Below are 13550 nucleotides of genomic sequence, written 5' to 3'. Positions count from 1 at the left end.
GTATAAAATAAAGATGACAATTTTAAGTATAGTCCTCTTTTTCTGTTTGACTATGTTTATGGAAATATTCATTCTATTTGGTATTTAAGTTCGGAACAAATTTTTTTAAAAACTTGGCTTATCAAATTCTTTGTAAAATTTGTCTACCTCCTCACCCTCTGCAAATGTTCGTACATTCGTACATAAAGTGCAATTATTTTATGGTAATCTTTTTTGCAAATGGTTATCATAAGCATTGTGATATAAGATGAATGTCCCATGAAATGTTACTTCTGGTTGCCTCTGGATTCACAATAACTCTTTATTTGCCTCTCCAAGGAGAGCTTGTGGCCTAGCTTTCATTTCATCTGCAACTTCCTTTTGTTTTTTGGATTACTTTACATGACGACCCATAAATACAGCAAGGAAGATAAAACATGTACTGTACACAAGTGATTACAACATAGGGTTTATTGATAAGTGCCATAAGAATGGTATTAACAAACAGCTATAAGCAGTTTAGAAGAGTAAAAGCTCAATTTGGCAGAACATCATGGAAAGTTTCACAGAGAAAGTGGCCTTAAAGACAGCCAGAATTTGAATGCTGACTCTATCAAGTTAATGCTCTCATTTTGTGGGATCAAATACAAGAGCTTATTCTGCTTTATGTATCATCTAAAGTGGCCCACTATTCAAAAAGATCTAGACCCTCAAGAATGGTTCAAGAGTAAGCAGAATGAAATAAAAGTACATGTGAATGCATCTCTCCAAATGCATGTCCGACTGCACAGCACAGCTTCATATAAATTATTTTAGATTAACCTCCTGATCATTTTATGGAGAGTTGTATTATCATCTCACTTGTCATTAAAGAGATCTTGGTCAAACTGCTCAAGAAGATATATTTGATAACTATAGCATGACCAAATTAAAAGGCCACAAAATAAAATGGCTTTCACATCTTATCACCAACCACAGAATTGAGGGAACTTAAAATGTTGAAGATTTCAAGCTGTGTTAAGGGATCTTATAGATTAGATAACTAAATACAAACTTATTCACCAGGGAGACACAGAAAGCATTTTCCCCAAAGTGTGCCTATAAACTCTCCTTTCCTCTGCCCTTCATCTTCAATCCTGAGCCTTCAGAATCTGATCTTCATATCATTCACCAACTCAAGATCAGGACATTTTGGCTCCCTCATATTAGAGCCTACAGAGCATCTTATCACATCACTATCTAGGAATGGTTAAATATACTCTGCCACAGACCAGAACTCTACAACCAAGTTTCTGCAACAAAGTCAACACAATTTTAACCAAGACTTAAAAGTTTCTTTTGGAGTACTCAGTGGCCTGGTAGCTTTCAAATAAGAAAGGCCCAGGGTGCGTAACCAGCAGCCTCAAGGTCACATGTGGCCCTCTAGGGACTGATTCAGTCAAAGGGCTGCACTTGAGGACCTAGAGGGCCACATGCACCCTCGAGGCCACAGGTGCCCCACCCCTGAGAAAGGTTCTCTTAGCTATCCAGCTTGAGAATGTGATACATAAACATCACTGTATTACCTGCCTCCTTCTCAGTGTCTGACTCGGAAGCTTCCTCTTCACCTTCTTCCTCTTCTTCGGAGCTAGAGCTGCTAGATTCCTTAATCTCTTCCTCTGCTTCTTGGGACTTGGGTGTTTCCTCATCATACAGAATCTTCTCTTTGCTAAATCAGAAACGAGACTAAACAGTGTTGACAAGACAAGCAATTTCTTAGGTTTACTTGTATTGAAGATTAACAAGGGTACTGCTTTCAAACTCTTCTTCTATTTCCTTCCTCTGAAACCCTAGTTCAAGTCTGCCTTATTTAACTCCCTTATTCAAGCATAGCTAGCTTGAACAGCTCTAGGACCATACCAGTATCTTGATGATAAATGTCACCACCAATGTAGATAGGCTAAGATGCCTTGTATCAGAAGGAGAAAAATGCTAATTAGGCCCAACTAATTTCAAAGTCCCAAACATTTCACTCATTCTCAGTGACTTCTTCACTAACAAATGCCAGTTCCCATCCTCTCAAACAGCTCTATGGAACCCAAAGTCACCTGTTTGCAGTCAATCGCTGTAAGAAAAGCACTTTGCAAACCATAATATATTAATGCATGTAAGCTACTGTTATTATTTTTAGTGATAAGGACTGTGATGATGATGATGATGATGATGATGATAATGATAAATGAAATTCCCATAAAAACCTTCCTAAGAGATCACAGAGAAGAAGTAGAGCTTGTTATGTTTCTTTTAGGCCTATGTAGGGCTCCGTGCCACAGCACAATATCATGTATAAAGGAACTAAAAGGGTAAGGAGCATAAGTTATGCTGAGGGCCTGTAATCTCGTATCACTTAAAAACATGCATTTTCAATGTCTAGGAAGGAGTTGCTGTTCTAAGTGCCTCAAAGTCAGCTAAAATCCCATTCCTCCCTGGCCTATTCTCGTTGTCAAATGTCTTACTTTTTAAAGATTCCACTCTGCAATTTGCCATTCAGGTCTGCTTCAATGAGTTTGTTTCTCGTCTCTTTCTCACTTCGAAGCTGAGGACAGAAAAAGGAAGAGAGAGAAAAATGGCTTGTTGGTTATTAAGCATCAGCAGCAATGGTCTGACTATCCTAGAGGTGATTATTAGGACTCAAGGGGGTAGGAATACACGGATTGGCAAAAGTCAGGTCTCCTTAACAAGGACTTCCCTACAAGATCCATGTTGGGGTGAGAAAGCAAAGGACAGGATGTGCAAAGAAGATGGAACTGAAGCTTTGACTCAAGAGCGGTGCAAAAGCTCAAAGCTAACTCTGCTGACTTGACAGACCATTTTTTCAGAAAGAGAATAAAAATCCAGAAAGGGGGAGGTAGATAAAGAGAAAATCAATTAATTACAGAATCATAACATGTAAAAGCTGAAACTGACCTTAAAAGTCATCCAGCCCCGTTCTCTCATTCCAGAGATGAGGAAAGTGAAACCCACAAAGCGGAAGTGACCTGCTCACCGCTACATAGCTCTTAAGTGGCACAACCAGAATTTGAACCCAGATCTTGTTACTCTAAGTCCAGGGCTCTTGCCTCTGACCCAAAAAGATCATGTCACTACAGATTTATTAGGAAAAAGCAGATTTACTTCAAAAAGAAATCAATAGTTAAGAAAGCTTAGCAACCAAGACTAAGAAAAAGGTCTTGATCAAAGGGCATTCATAGGCCTGCAAGCTAATTCACCAAATACTGCTAGAAAAGTGAGAAAAAAACCTCCTCTGTCAGTGAAGAAATTAAGGATTAATTATGATCTATAGTCCCTTCTGGCCATCCAGTTATATCCAAACCCAACCACACAAACTACGTATGTCTGTCTTAAGAACACTGTTGTGGTTAACAGTACTGATCTTTGTCATTTAGGAAACAGTGGCATTTAGTGATGTGTTGTACAACAAAGGAGATGAAAAGAGCTAGCAATTAGTTATTCTGCTTGGAGCATAATTCTGTGTAATTCTGCCACTGTCTTAAAGTAAACTGAAATACAAGAATCTCCAGAAAGAAGTAATGCACTACAGGGCATTCCTAAAGTCTGGACACATAGGCAAAAATGCGTATTTTCAAGAAATGAAATAAATGAAATTTTCAACAACATTTTATTTAATTGGAATATTAACAAATAACATCTTCAATATGATTTCCATCATTTGTGATGCAGAAGTTGATGTGCAAGATTCATGTGAACTCGATGCAATAACTCTACATTGCCGTCAATTTTAGCGCATTCACTCTTTATGCGTTCAATCAAGTGCGCTGCATCTGTGATTTTCATTGAGTATACCTTCTCCTTTAGCATACCCCAGAAAAAGAAGTCAAGGGGGCTAAGATCTGTTAGTACTCCAAATATTTCAAAATATGCATTTTTGCCTATGTGTCCAGATGTAGGGACACCCTGTATAAAGGGCTGTACACACTCCTCAGAGCTCCTATGCAAGCCCACGTCCCAATATCATGAGAGCAGGAGAAGGCAAAGACAATATCTCCACTTAGATGCTTCTCTTTCCCCCAGAAAAGGAAGAGGACCATCACCCAAAACACTTATGAAGGATCCTGCACTAGGCATTTCATAAGGCATACGGCACAATTCAGAGAGGTCGGAACTTTAGTCCTTGCTCTACCACTTGTAAGACACGTAACTTCTTTAAAATGAAGAGGATGGCCCAGGGCAGGATTTCTTAACCTTTTTAGTGTCATGGACCTGTCTGGCAGTCTAGGGTACCCTTATAGATCTGTTCTCAGAATGATGTTTTTAAATGCATAAAATATATAGGATCACAAAGGAAATCAGGTACACGGAAATACAGTTATCAAATATTTTTTAAAAAGTTCATGGGCCCCAGGTTAAAAAATCTTGGCCTAGGGGAGCCTGACGGCCTTCTCAGATTTAAAAATCCTCTACTCTCTGAGTTAAGCATCTATATTTATGGCTTTAGTAACTATGCTTTTGTGAGAGTCCTTTCTCTGTCCGATCAATCAACAAATAGCAACAGCGGAATTCAACCCTAGGTCAACATCCCCAAACCATCCTTCCTTCCCAGCCTCCGGAGCTCTCACGATCTTGGGGTAGATGCGCCGACCGCTCTAAACGTTCTCACCAACACCTCTCTCACTCGTACTTGGTCTAAGTTCAACTCAACAGTGCTATTACATCAGGGCAGATTTGAACAAGCGCTCCCCACCTCCCAGCCGACGAGAAGGTTGAAAGAAGATGGATGAGAAGGAGACCAGCGATTGCTTCGCTCCCACTCTCTGACTGGACTTCCCACGGCTGCTGCCCTTGTTCTTCACTCCAATTATACCATGATCACTATTCTCTTTTCCCAGACCAAACACGATGTCAACTATTTAATGTTCATTCCCATATTGGTTTGAAGTTTCTATTCTGCCATCTTTAAGCACTATGTTTAAGTTTATACATTGGTTTTCCTGGTTCAATGAGGGGCAAAGTAGTGAACCTGGAGTCAAGAGAGACCCGGTTTCAAATCCTACAAAACACATTCTGTAGTGGTGTGACTATGAGCGGGTCATGTGCCATATTTGAGCCTCAAATTTCCTCATCTGTAAAATGGGGATAATCATATCTAGTGTGGCTACTTCATGGTTGTGGTGAGGACGAAAGAGATAGGGAATATAAAATTCTTTGAAAACATTAAAGTCCTTTACAAAGGGTAGAGGTTAACATTTTATGTCGTTATTTTGCACAGCAGGCAGCAAAATAACACCTATAGTTAAACCCTCAATTAGGGCAGGATGATGATGATGATGATGATGATGATGATAAATCTTCAAATTTGTATAGTTAAGATTTCTGGAATCACTGAGAGTTTTCAGCTATCCAGTGTCCATGACCCAAAATGCAGTGCTTCTTTTTTCAATTTCAAGTAACAAAAGTTTCTTGATCTTTTCAGCTTTTCTGACAATTACATCCAACTTATGAGGTATCCAGGTACTTTCTGTGGGAAAAACTATGATTCTATAGCCATGCTTAGAATTCAGAGGCAATAAGAAGCTTAGCAACTCTAGCAATTAATAGGTTATCTCTCTATAAAAAGCAAGTTTCAACATTAGGGGTTTCTGAGATGTTTTCTTATAACAGGATGTCTGATAGGCCCTGAAGAGACCAATTATCATCTTAGGAATGCAGACATGTCCATTTTAGCTCTCAACAGAGACATAGCTAAAGCCAGTGGCTAAGATACAAATTGTTAAAGAAACTTCAATAAAAGGCACCAGCCCCAGACTTACCACATTCTGTTTCTTCTGGAGCATCTCCAAATGTTCCACAAGCCCTTCATCAGCCACATCGAAGGGTGTTTGGCCCTGGCAATGAGAAGAGGCACCATAACCAGTAGGAAACAAAATATTAACAAAATCAGTGTTCTCTGTACTAGGGACCACTTAACTTCTATATTCTGCTTTTGTATCCTGCCCACAGAATCCCCTTTTTATGATTCCATCCTGTCTAATACAGAGAAGACACATAAACAACAGCCACTTAAAAATGTTTTACATGTTACCAGATTTAGTACTGGTACCTCCCTGCACTTCTTTCAAAGGCAGGGGACCATGGGTGGGGAACATTGCGTATAATTTCAGACTCCCTTAATATGCTTGTTAGTTTTTTGCTGAACTATTTTTTTCCCTACTCTTTTTTATTTTCTGTTATAAGGAATGGCACTCTAGGAGCAGGTAGAAGGAAAAGATAAAATGAAAAGAATAGGTGATATAAAGATGAAATACATCAGTAAAAATTTATTTTTTAAAAAGGAAGTATGCAGTGTGATGCTCTAACCACTCATAACCTCCTGACATGTTATTGATCACTCTGCCGACCGCTGCCTACTGCATGTCTGTTTCACTGACCAGTTTGTTCCTGATATCCATGTCACAGAGTGCTTCTGCCAGGATGGAACAGGCCTCTTTCACCCCCCAATGTGCAGCAGCATGGAGGGGAGTCCAGCCATCATGATCCTGAACGTTCAGTTCATAGCCAGCCTGAATCAAAAGCCTAAGAAGAAAAACCAAAAGTAAAATGCTTAACATTGTAGTTCTCTGCAGAATGACTCCTAGTCTATTACCAATTTAGCTTTGGGTCCTGAAACCCTAGGTATTCCCAGTGCCTATCAAGTGCCTTACACTGAGAAGGAAGGCATTTAAAAAACACTAAACTAAAATGAACTGAATTATGCCTTCCACTCTCTAAACCAAAGTTCAGGTTTCAAAAGCAATTCTGGGGGGGTCCATCATAGCTCTATTGGCCAAAGATGGTGTCTACTAAACGCTATCCAGCATTTTCCTGGCACACTCATGTTGTTCCTATAAAGAAAGAACTTAGAAATGCTTTATATGTATAATATGTATACTAATATGTATACTATATGTTCAATATGTATATTAATGCAAGACTGATTCAACCAGCTATGTCCTAGAAGTATATCATGAGAATGAGTTTTAGATTTTCTCATACAAGGAAAAAACAAAATACAAACTAGAAACCCAATTCCCTGCAGGACACTTTCTAGAAAATCGCTCATATATTTAATAACAGATTACAGACCCAGGTACTCTCATTCTATAAATGCTCAGTCAGGAAAGCCTGAACAACCAAAAGCTACAACCCAAACTTGAGATAGTGGCAGGGAGGAAATCCTGAAGTCCAAACTTGTTAGAGCACTTCTGAAAACTCCTGGCTCCCATCTTTGAGCCATGAATCACAGAATTTGGATTTGGAAGTGCTCTCAGAGGTCCAATCAATCTTTACATGATTCTACAACACAGCAGACAAGTGGACATTTGGCCTCAGCTTGAGCCACTGCATCAGGGGGCAGCCCATCCCTGTGTTAAGAATGATTTTCTTAAATGTGATTCAACAACTCAATAGGCATTTATTAAGTATCAACTGTGTGCTAGGCATTGTGCTGGGTACAAAAAAAAAACAAAACTGTTCATGCTTTCAACGAAAGAGAAAAAGTGAGAACAGCACATACACAGATAAGTACAGAATCTATACACAGTAAATAATAAGTAATTGGTGAAGGGGACGACGGTAAGCCTAAATTTGTTTGTCTGCATCTTGCACCTGTTGCTCCTATTTGGTGCTGGCCATTTAAGTTTTTAGGGAAGCTGAGCCAATATCAACATCAAAAGATGGCATCTGTCATGGAGAGATGAAAGGGTGAGTAGGACAGGTGATGTTTTAAAACTCCAACATATAAAAAGAGCCTTTAAAGAAGTTTTATTCTTACACCTAATTGGAAGACAGGCAATATAGTGAATTGGTGTCTATGTAATTAAAAATCTCAAAGCCATTTCTAGAGATCACAAAGGACCAAGATAATTACAAATTCATACTTCATTATAGGTTACAAGAGGTGGTGGTTGCATGTGTTATTTGTAATAAATCATAGACCTGGAAGGGGCCTTGTGGTGTCTAGTAGGCCAATGCTTCCCAATTTATTTTTTATGTTCCACAGAACACTTGCATGCTTTATATCCTATAGCATGCTTGTATGCTCGTAAACATGCAAAACCCAGGGATGCTGTGGAAGAAGAAAAGAAAGGAGACAGCTCATTATGAACAATGGCAGAAGGTAGAATGTATACCCTGAAAGCCTAATGAGGAAGGAAACATACACCAACTGAAAAAATCCTTCATCCTGAGAAATCCTTCATTCTCCTTCCAGAAGCATCAGTCAAAAGAATCATCAGTCAATTTTGAGCTGGAAAAACTTGCTCAAGGTGTCAAGGGATCATACCTGAGAACTTCAGAGTAGCCCTTGGCAGCAGCCACGTGGAGGGCGGTGGCCCCTGAACGAGCCTGTCTCACATCCTCAATTTTACCACTATTGAGCCACTGGCGAGCATCCTGCAACATCTGCTGCTCCTCTTCTTTTCTTGACTGCTCCAGATCAACCCCTGCAGAAACCAGCAGAGAGTGAAACATCCAGTTTAGTCTTGCAGGATATTTTCTTTGTCTGGATCCCAGACATGTCCCGAAACACAAGCTAAGTCTTCAAGCTTTGAGTTTTTCCATTTTACTCCTAGCTCAAAATGCAAGTGACATTTAAACACAATCACACACACAGAGTCTGGTATGGCGTAAAATGCACTGAACAAGAGTCAAGAAATTTCTCCCACTATGTAATTGTGTTCTTCAGCAAGTCTCTTCATCTCTCTCATTTCTCTGTCCTCACTTGTATCCTCATCAGAGAAGCATATAATAGTGGATAAAGTGTTGGAGAGAGGGTCAACAAACATCTGGGGTAGAACCTGAACTCTGATAGTCACTAATTGTGTGATCAGGGAAAGGATCTTTGCTTTATCTTTCAAATGGAGATAATACTTGAATGTACCTATCTTATAGGATTCTTATGAGACTCAAATGAAATAATATAAGCAAAGCACTTTGCAAACCTCAAAATTGTATGTGAGCTATTGTTATTATTCCTAAAATCAAAGCAAGACAACACGATCACTAAGACTACTGTTCTAAAATCCATGTGTGTACATACATATATGTGTGCATGTATACATACACATATACACACACACATGCTATATATATATATATATATATACACACACACATATACACACACATATATATATATGTATCACTGTTAGTATTTAAACTGATGGATAACTTCTGATACAGAAGCGAAAATTTTACATGAGGGAACATGAGGGGAATACACTATAAATTACTCATAAAAGGCAGAGAGCCTACAAATCAAATGCCTTATAATTTATAATTGCATAACACTTTTCAAGAACTTTTCTATACACGATGTGTAGTTTTAGTCTTACGACAGACCTATACAGTAGAGAAAACAGGGTTTATTAGACACATCTGAAAGATGAGACAGACACGAAGAGTGGGGTGACTTTCCAGTGTCACACAGCTCACTGATGACATAGGCACATCGCCACCAATAGTGAGCACGAGGACCAGGTTTCCCTGAATTCTAGTCTAGTAATCATGCCTCTACAGCACAAGGAATACAATATGTTTAGTCTCAAGTACAACCGGCAAGCTGCAAATGAAAACAAACAAAACACCCTTCTCTAAAGCAATTTCCCAAAAGCAATCCCCATATATAAATCAGAACAGTACTTTCAGCTGTAAAATCTCCAGTGAAGATGATTCCTACCCAAATATTATTAGTAAATACAATAGTAACTGGAGTTAAATGTGTCGTCCTTCTGAAGAAATGCAATCAAACTCCAGAAAATCCACATGCCATTCAAAAATATTGTGGGGACCTGATTGGTAAATTACTATAAGGTACTCAACTTTACAATATTGGCTGTCACAGAGGTATTCTTCCTTGACACAGGAAAATTCAAAATTAATTCACACATTTTTATGTTCCATATACACTCCACTATGTTCCATATGTTCCAGATACACTCATTCTCTGTTTGGTCCTGACACCCTCCCAGCTTAGTTACAACCACTGGTAATCTGCAATGCGACTGAACTTGTGTGGGAGGGGAGAAGTTTCCTGCAGAGATCCTGGATGCTATAAATAATCAAGGCTGACAGGACCTCAAAGCAAACATGAGCAGATCATCCCTCAGGTGTAAGGACTGGGCATATCTATTGAGATTTTGTCTACACTCACACTTGAGACAATAGGAAGCAAAGGTTTCAATCACAGATGGTCTCATAACCCAAAATAATATCTTCTTCCTCTAGCTTGTCTCAGAAAGAAGCACTTATTTTCCAAAACTAACCTCTCTGACCGGGTCCTCCATCTTCATCCTCATTCTTTGTCCCCCGCCATTCTTGTCTCCATCTTCTGACTCCGTGCCTGGGATACCTCTTTCCTCCTCTCTGCCTCCTTCAAGTCTCCCATTGCTAGTGTCTTCCTTCTGTTCATTGTCTCCCACTTATCCTGTCTCTAGCTTGTTTGTACGTAGTTGTTTGCATGTTGTTTCCCCTGTTAGAGTGTGAGCTCCTTGAGGACAGGACTGTCCTTTGTCTTCCTTTGTATCCCTAGCATTTAGCACAGTGCCTGGCACGTAGGAGGTGTTAAATAATTATTTATCAACCAACAGTAAGTCAGTTTGACTTTGATCAAAGCTGTCATGACACAATGTAGGCTCTCCCTGTTCAATCCCTACCGAGCCTATGAGCTACAGGGTGTAAATGCCAGTTCTCCCAACACATCTCTCATTTGCCCTTGACAGAAGCCAATTCCTCCCCTGAATTCCCATAAGACTTTCATACATCTTACCTTATGTCATGGTTATGCGTATGTGTACATGCATATGTGCATACAGGCAGACACATATGTATACACACACAGAGGGTGTATATCTACGTATATATGTATGTATGCATCACACACTTTTCCTACTCAATTCTAAGTTCCACGAGGACAAAGAATCTCTCTCCAAACTACACAGGTTCTTAACGCTGGTGTCATCCCTGACTCTTCCTCTCTCTTCCCATGCCTATCAGTTGTGATGCTTTGTCCAGTCTACCTCCATGATTTCTCTTGCATCTATCCGCTTCTCCTTAATCACACAGCCACCACCATAGTTCAGACCTGCATCACCCCAGACTATTACAATAGGTTCCTGAATAGTCTTTTTGCTTCCATCCTCCCCACAACATCCACAAGCATATTCGCAAGGCACAGGTCTTACTCTGTCATTCCCTAGTGGTTCCCAATTGCTTCTAAGGCAAGCCTGTCATCTTAGACCATCCACAGTCAGGCTCCAGTCTAGCTTTCCAGTGTCAGTGCGCATCACTCTGCTTTACACACTTGCTCTTCCAGCCAAACCAGACCATGTGCTGCCCCTGACGTGGGCACTCTATCTCTTGCCTCCGTGCATTCGCACCAGTTGTCCCCCTGGCCTAGAATAATCTTCCTCCTGCCCTCCAACTCTTAGAATCCCAGGCTTTCTTCAAGATGCTGCTTGGCAGCCGACTCTTCTGGAAAGCCCGGCCTCCTCTTCCACTAGTGGTCAGTGGTCTCCTTCTGACCATTAACCGACGTTCACAACTTGGTGTACCCATTGTGTATCCTCTCAGAAGGATGGAAGCTCCCTGAATGAAAGAATTGGTTTTACCTTTGTTTCTGCAACCCCTACTCATAATCCAGGGCTTTGTAAATAATTCATTTTCAGTCTAGACCTAAGATGTATGTATAGGGAAGTCCCTATTTGGAAATGCCCTCCGCCAATGCTGTCCAGAATTTCATTATAACTTACAGTGTTAGAGAACTGCCTGGGGTACTGAGAAGTTAAGGGACTTGTCCCCTGTCACACAGCTAGGAGGTACTGGGAACAGGACTTGAATCTAGGTCTTCCTAACTTCAGAAGTTGGCTATACCATTCCTCAATAACTGCTGAACTTGTTGAATGAATGAAAAAAAATACTCCTTTTTATTAAATGAGGCAAAGCACATCTCAATAGGCAAAACTGTGTGAGTTTGTGCATTAAGATAGGCATAGAATTAATTTAGGACATGACTGATAAATAGTAACAGGGTCCATTTGTTGAGTTACACTACTGGCCACAGTATGGACACAGCCTAGTTGAAGGGTTCTAACACTATTATAAACATGAGCTACAAAGAATTAGCAATAGTCCCACCCACATTTCTCAAGGCTATCCATCCACAAAACTTGGTTTAAAAAGCTAAATTACTTAGGATTACTGTATCTTCAGTGACTAAGGACCTTTGAGATAACCTAGTCCAACCCCCACCTTCTACAGAGGAGGAAACTGAGGCCCAGAGAAGTTGAACGACTTGCCCAAAGTCAGACAGTCAGAGATGAAACTAGACTCAAGTTCTCCTACCTACACCAAATCCAGTGTTCCTTTGTTTGCCTATACCAGAATTATCCTCAGATGCCAGTTTTCCTGAAAATCTAAAATGAGGATGAAGAAGTAAAGTTTATTCTCTGCTTCTTCAATCTACTGTCTTATCTTTTTACATTTCTAAGCAAACTGACCTGACAAGTGTGACTTTCGAGATCATTTCAGAGCTTATAAATAAATGGCTTGTCCAGGTTTATTCCAGGTTCTCAACAATTGAAAAAATAAAAAAAATCATAAGTCTTCCTAGGTTGTATCAGTTGGATACGCTTTATCAAGGAATGAATCAACTTATACAATACAATAAGGTTTGTATCTAACCTTAAGAAAGGACACAAAGTGGGCAGCTAGATGGCTCCACCGGCCCTGGAATCAGGAGGGCCTGAGTTCAAATTTGACCTCAGACACTTGACACACTTACTAGCTGTGTGACCTTGGGCAAGTCACTTAACCCCAACTGCCCTGCCTTTCCCCCTCAAAAAAAAAAAAAGACACAAAGACTAATGCAACTTTGTGACATTTGTTCTTCTCTTGCCTGAGCTATTAAAAGGATCCAGGATGTTGGTAACTGGTGACTAATGCTGTACAGTCAGATCTAACCTGCCCCCTCCCATTGCACATTAATGAAAGGCTCCCATAAGATGAAAGAATCATTTCTAAAGTGTCTGTGTTCCAGTGGCAGCTGCTGCTTTCTCTCACGCCTCTCACTAGGAGAGGGCACTAGACTCCCCAGAGTCACCCCAATGAGTTACCTTGCTTCTTCACTTGCTCCAGGAGCAGGTCCTTCATTGCTGCTTCTTCTGCAAGGTCAGAGGGGACTTCACCTTCGCTATTCACTGCAGCCACACTGGCTCCATGGTTAATGAAATACCTGCACAGATGAGACCCAGGAGTAATGTTATCTATGCCAGGCTGGGGTCAATTTACACTCATGCACCAAAGGTTGGAAAGGAGCTTGAAAAACTAACAGAAAAAGGCATCTGGTTTGGGATTCCAAACAGGTCTCAAATAAGGTGTTCCACGTTTAACCCTTTGGATCTCTAAGATACTTCAATAACTAAGGCTCAATTTTTCTTCCTTCTCTTCTATGGCAACAAGCAGGACATGTTTCACAAATACCACTGAGAATGTTAAAAAAGAAAAACCTTTATGTAAGGATGAGAAGCTTTCTGAAAACC

General features: G+C 40.1%; 1 protein-coding gene across 8 annotated transcripts in view; it reads right to left on the bottom strand.

The window, feature by feature from the left end:
* Positions 1-13550, bottom strand: part of PPP1R12B (protein phosphatase 1 regulatory subunit 12B) — a 256546-nt gene that overhangs the window by 163391 nt on the left and 79605 nt on the right. For all 8 annotated transcript variants that reach the window (XM_036757286.1, XM_036757291.1, XM_036757288.1 and 5 more), the window contains exons 3-8: positions 13125-13243; positions 8297-8456; positions 6405-6549; positions 5787-5861; positions 2475-2554; positions 1545-1687 (exon numbers count right to left, since the gene is read on the bottom strand). In XM_036757286.1, the coding sequence (XP_036613181.1) occupies positions 1545-1687; positions 2475-2554; positions 5787-5861; positions 6405-6549; positions 8297-8456; positions 13125-13243 (722 nt within the window). The remainder of the gene's footprint in view (positions 1-1544; positions 1688-2474; positions 2555-5786; positions 5862-6404; positions 6550-8296; positions 8457-13124; positions 13244-13550) is intronic.

This window comes from Trichosurus vulpecula, chromosome 4, assembly GCF_011100635.1.
Source record: "Trichosurus vulpecula isolate mTriVul1 chromosome 4, mTriVul1.pri, whole genome shotgun sequence".
NCBI lineage: Eukaryota > Metazoa > Chordata > Mammalia > Diprotodontia > Phalangeridae > Trichosurus > Trichosurus vulpecula.
The sequence above is the reverse complement of the archived record's forward strand: the minus strand, read 5'-3'. Positions and strand labels throughout refer to the sequence as shown.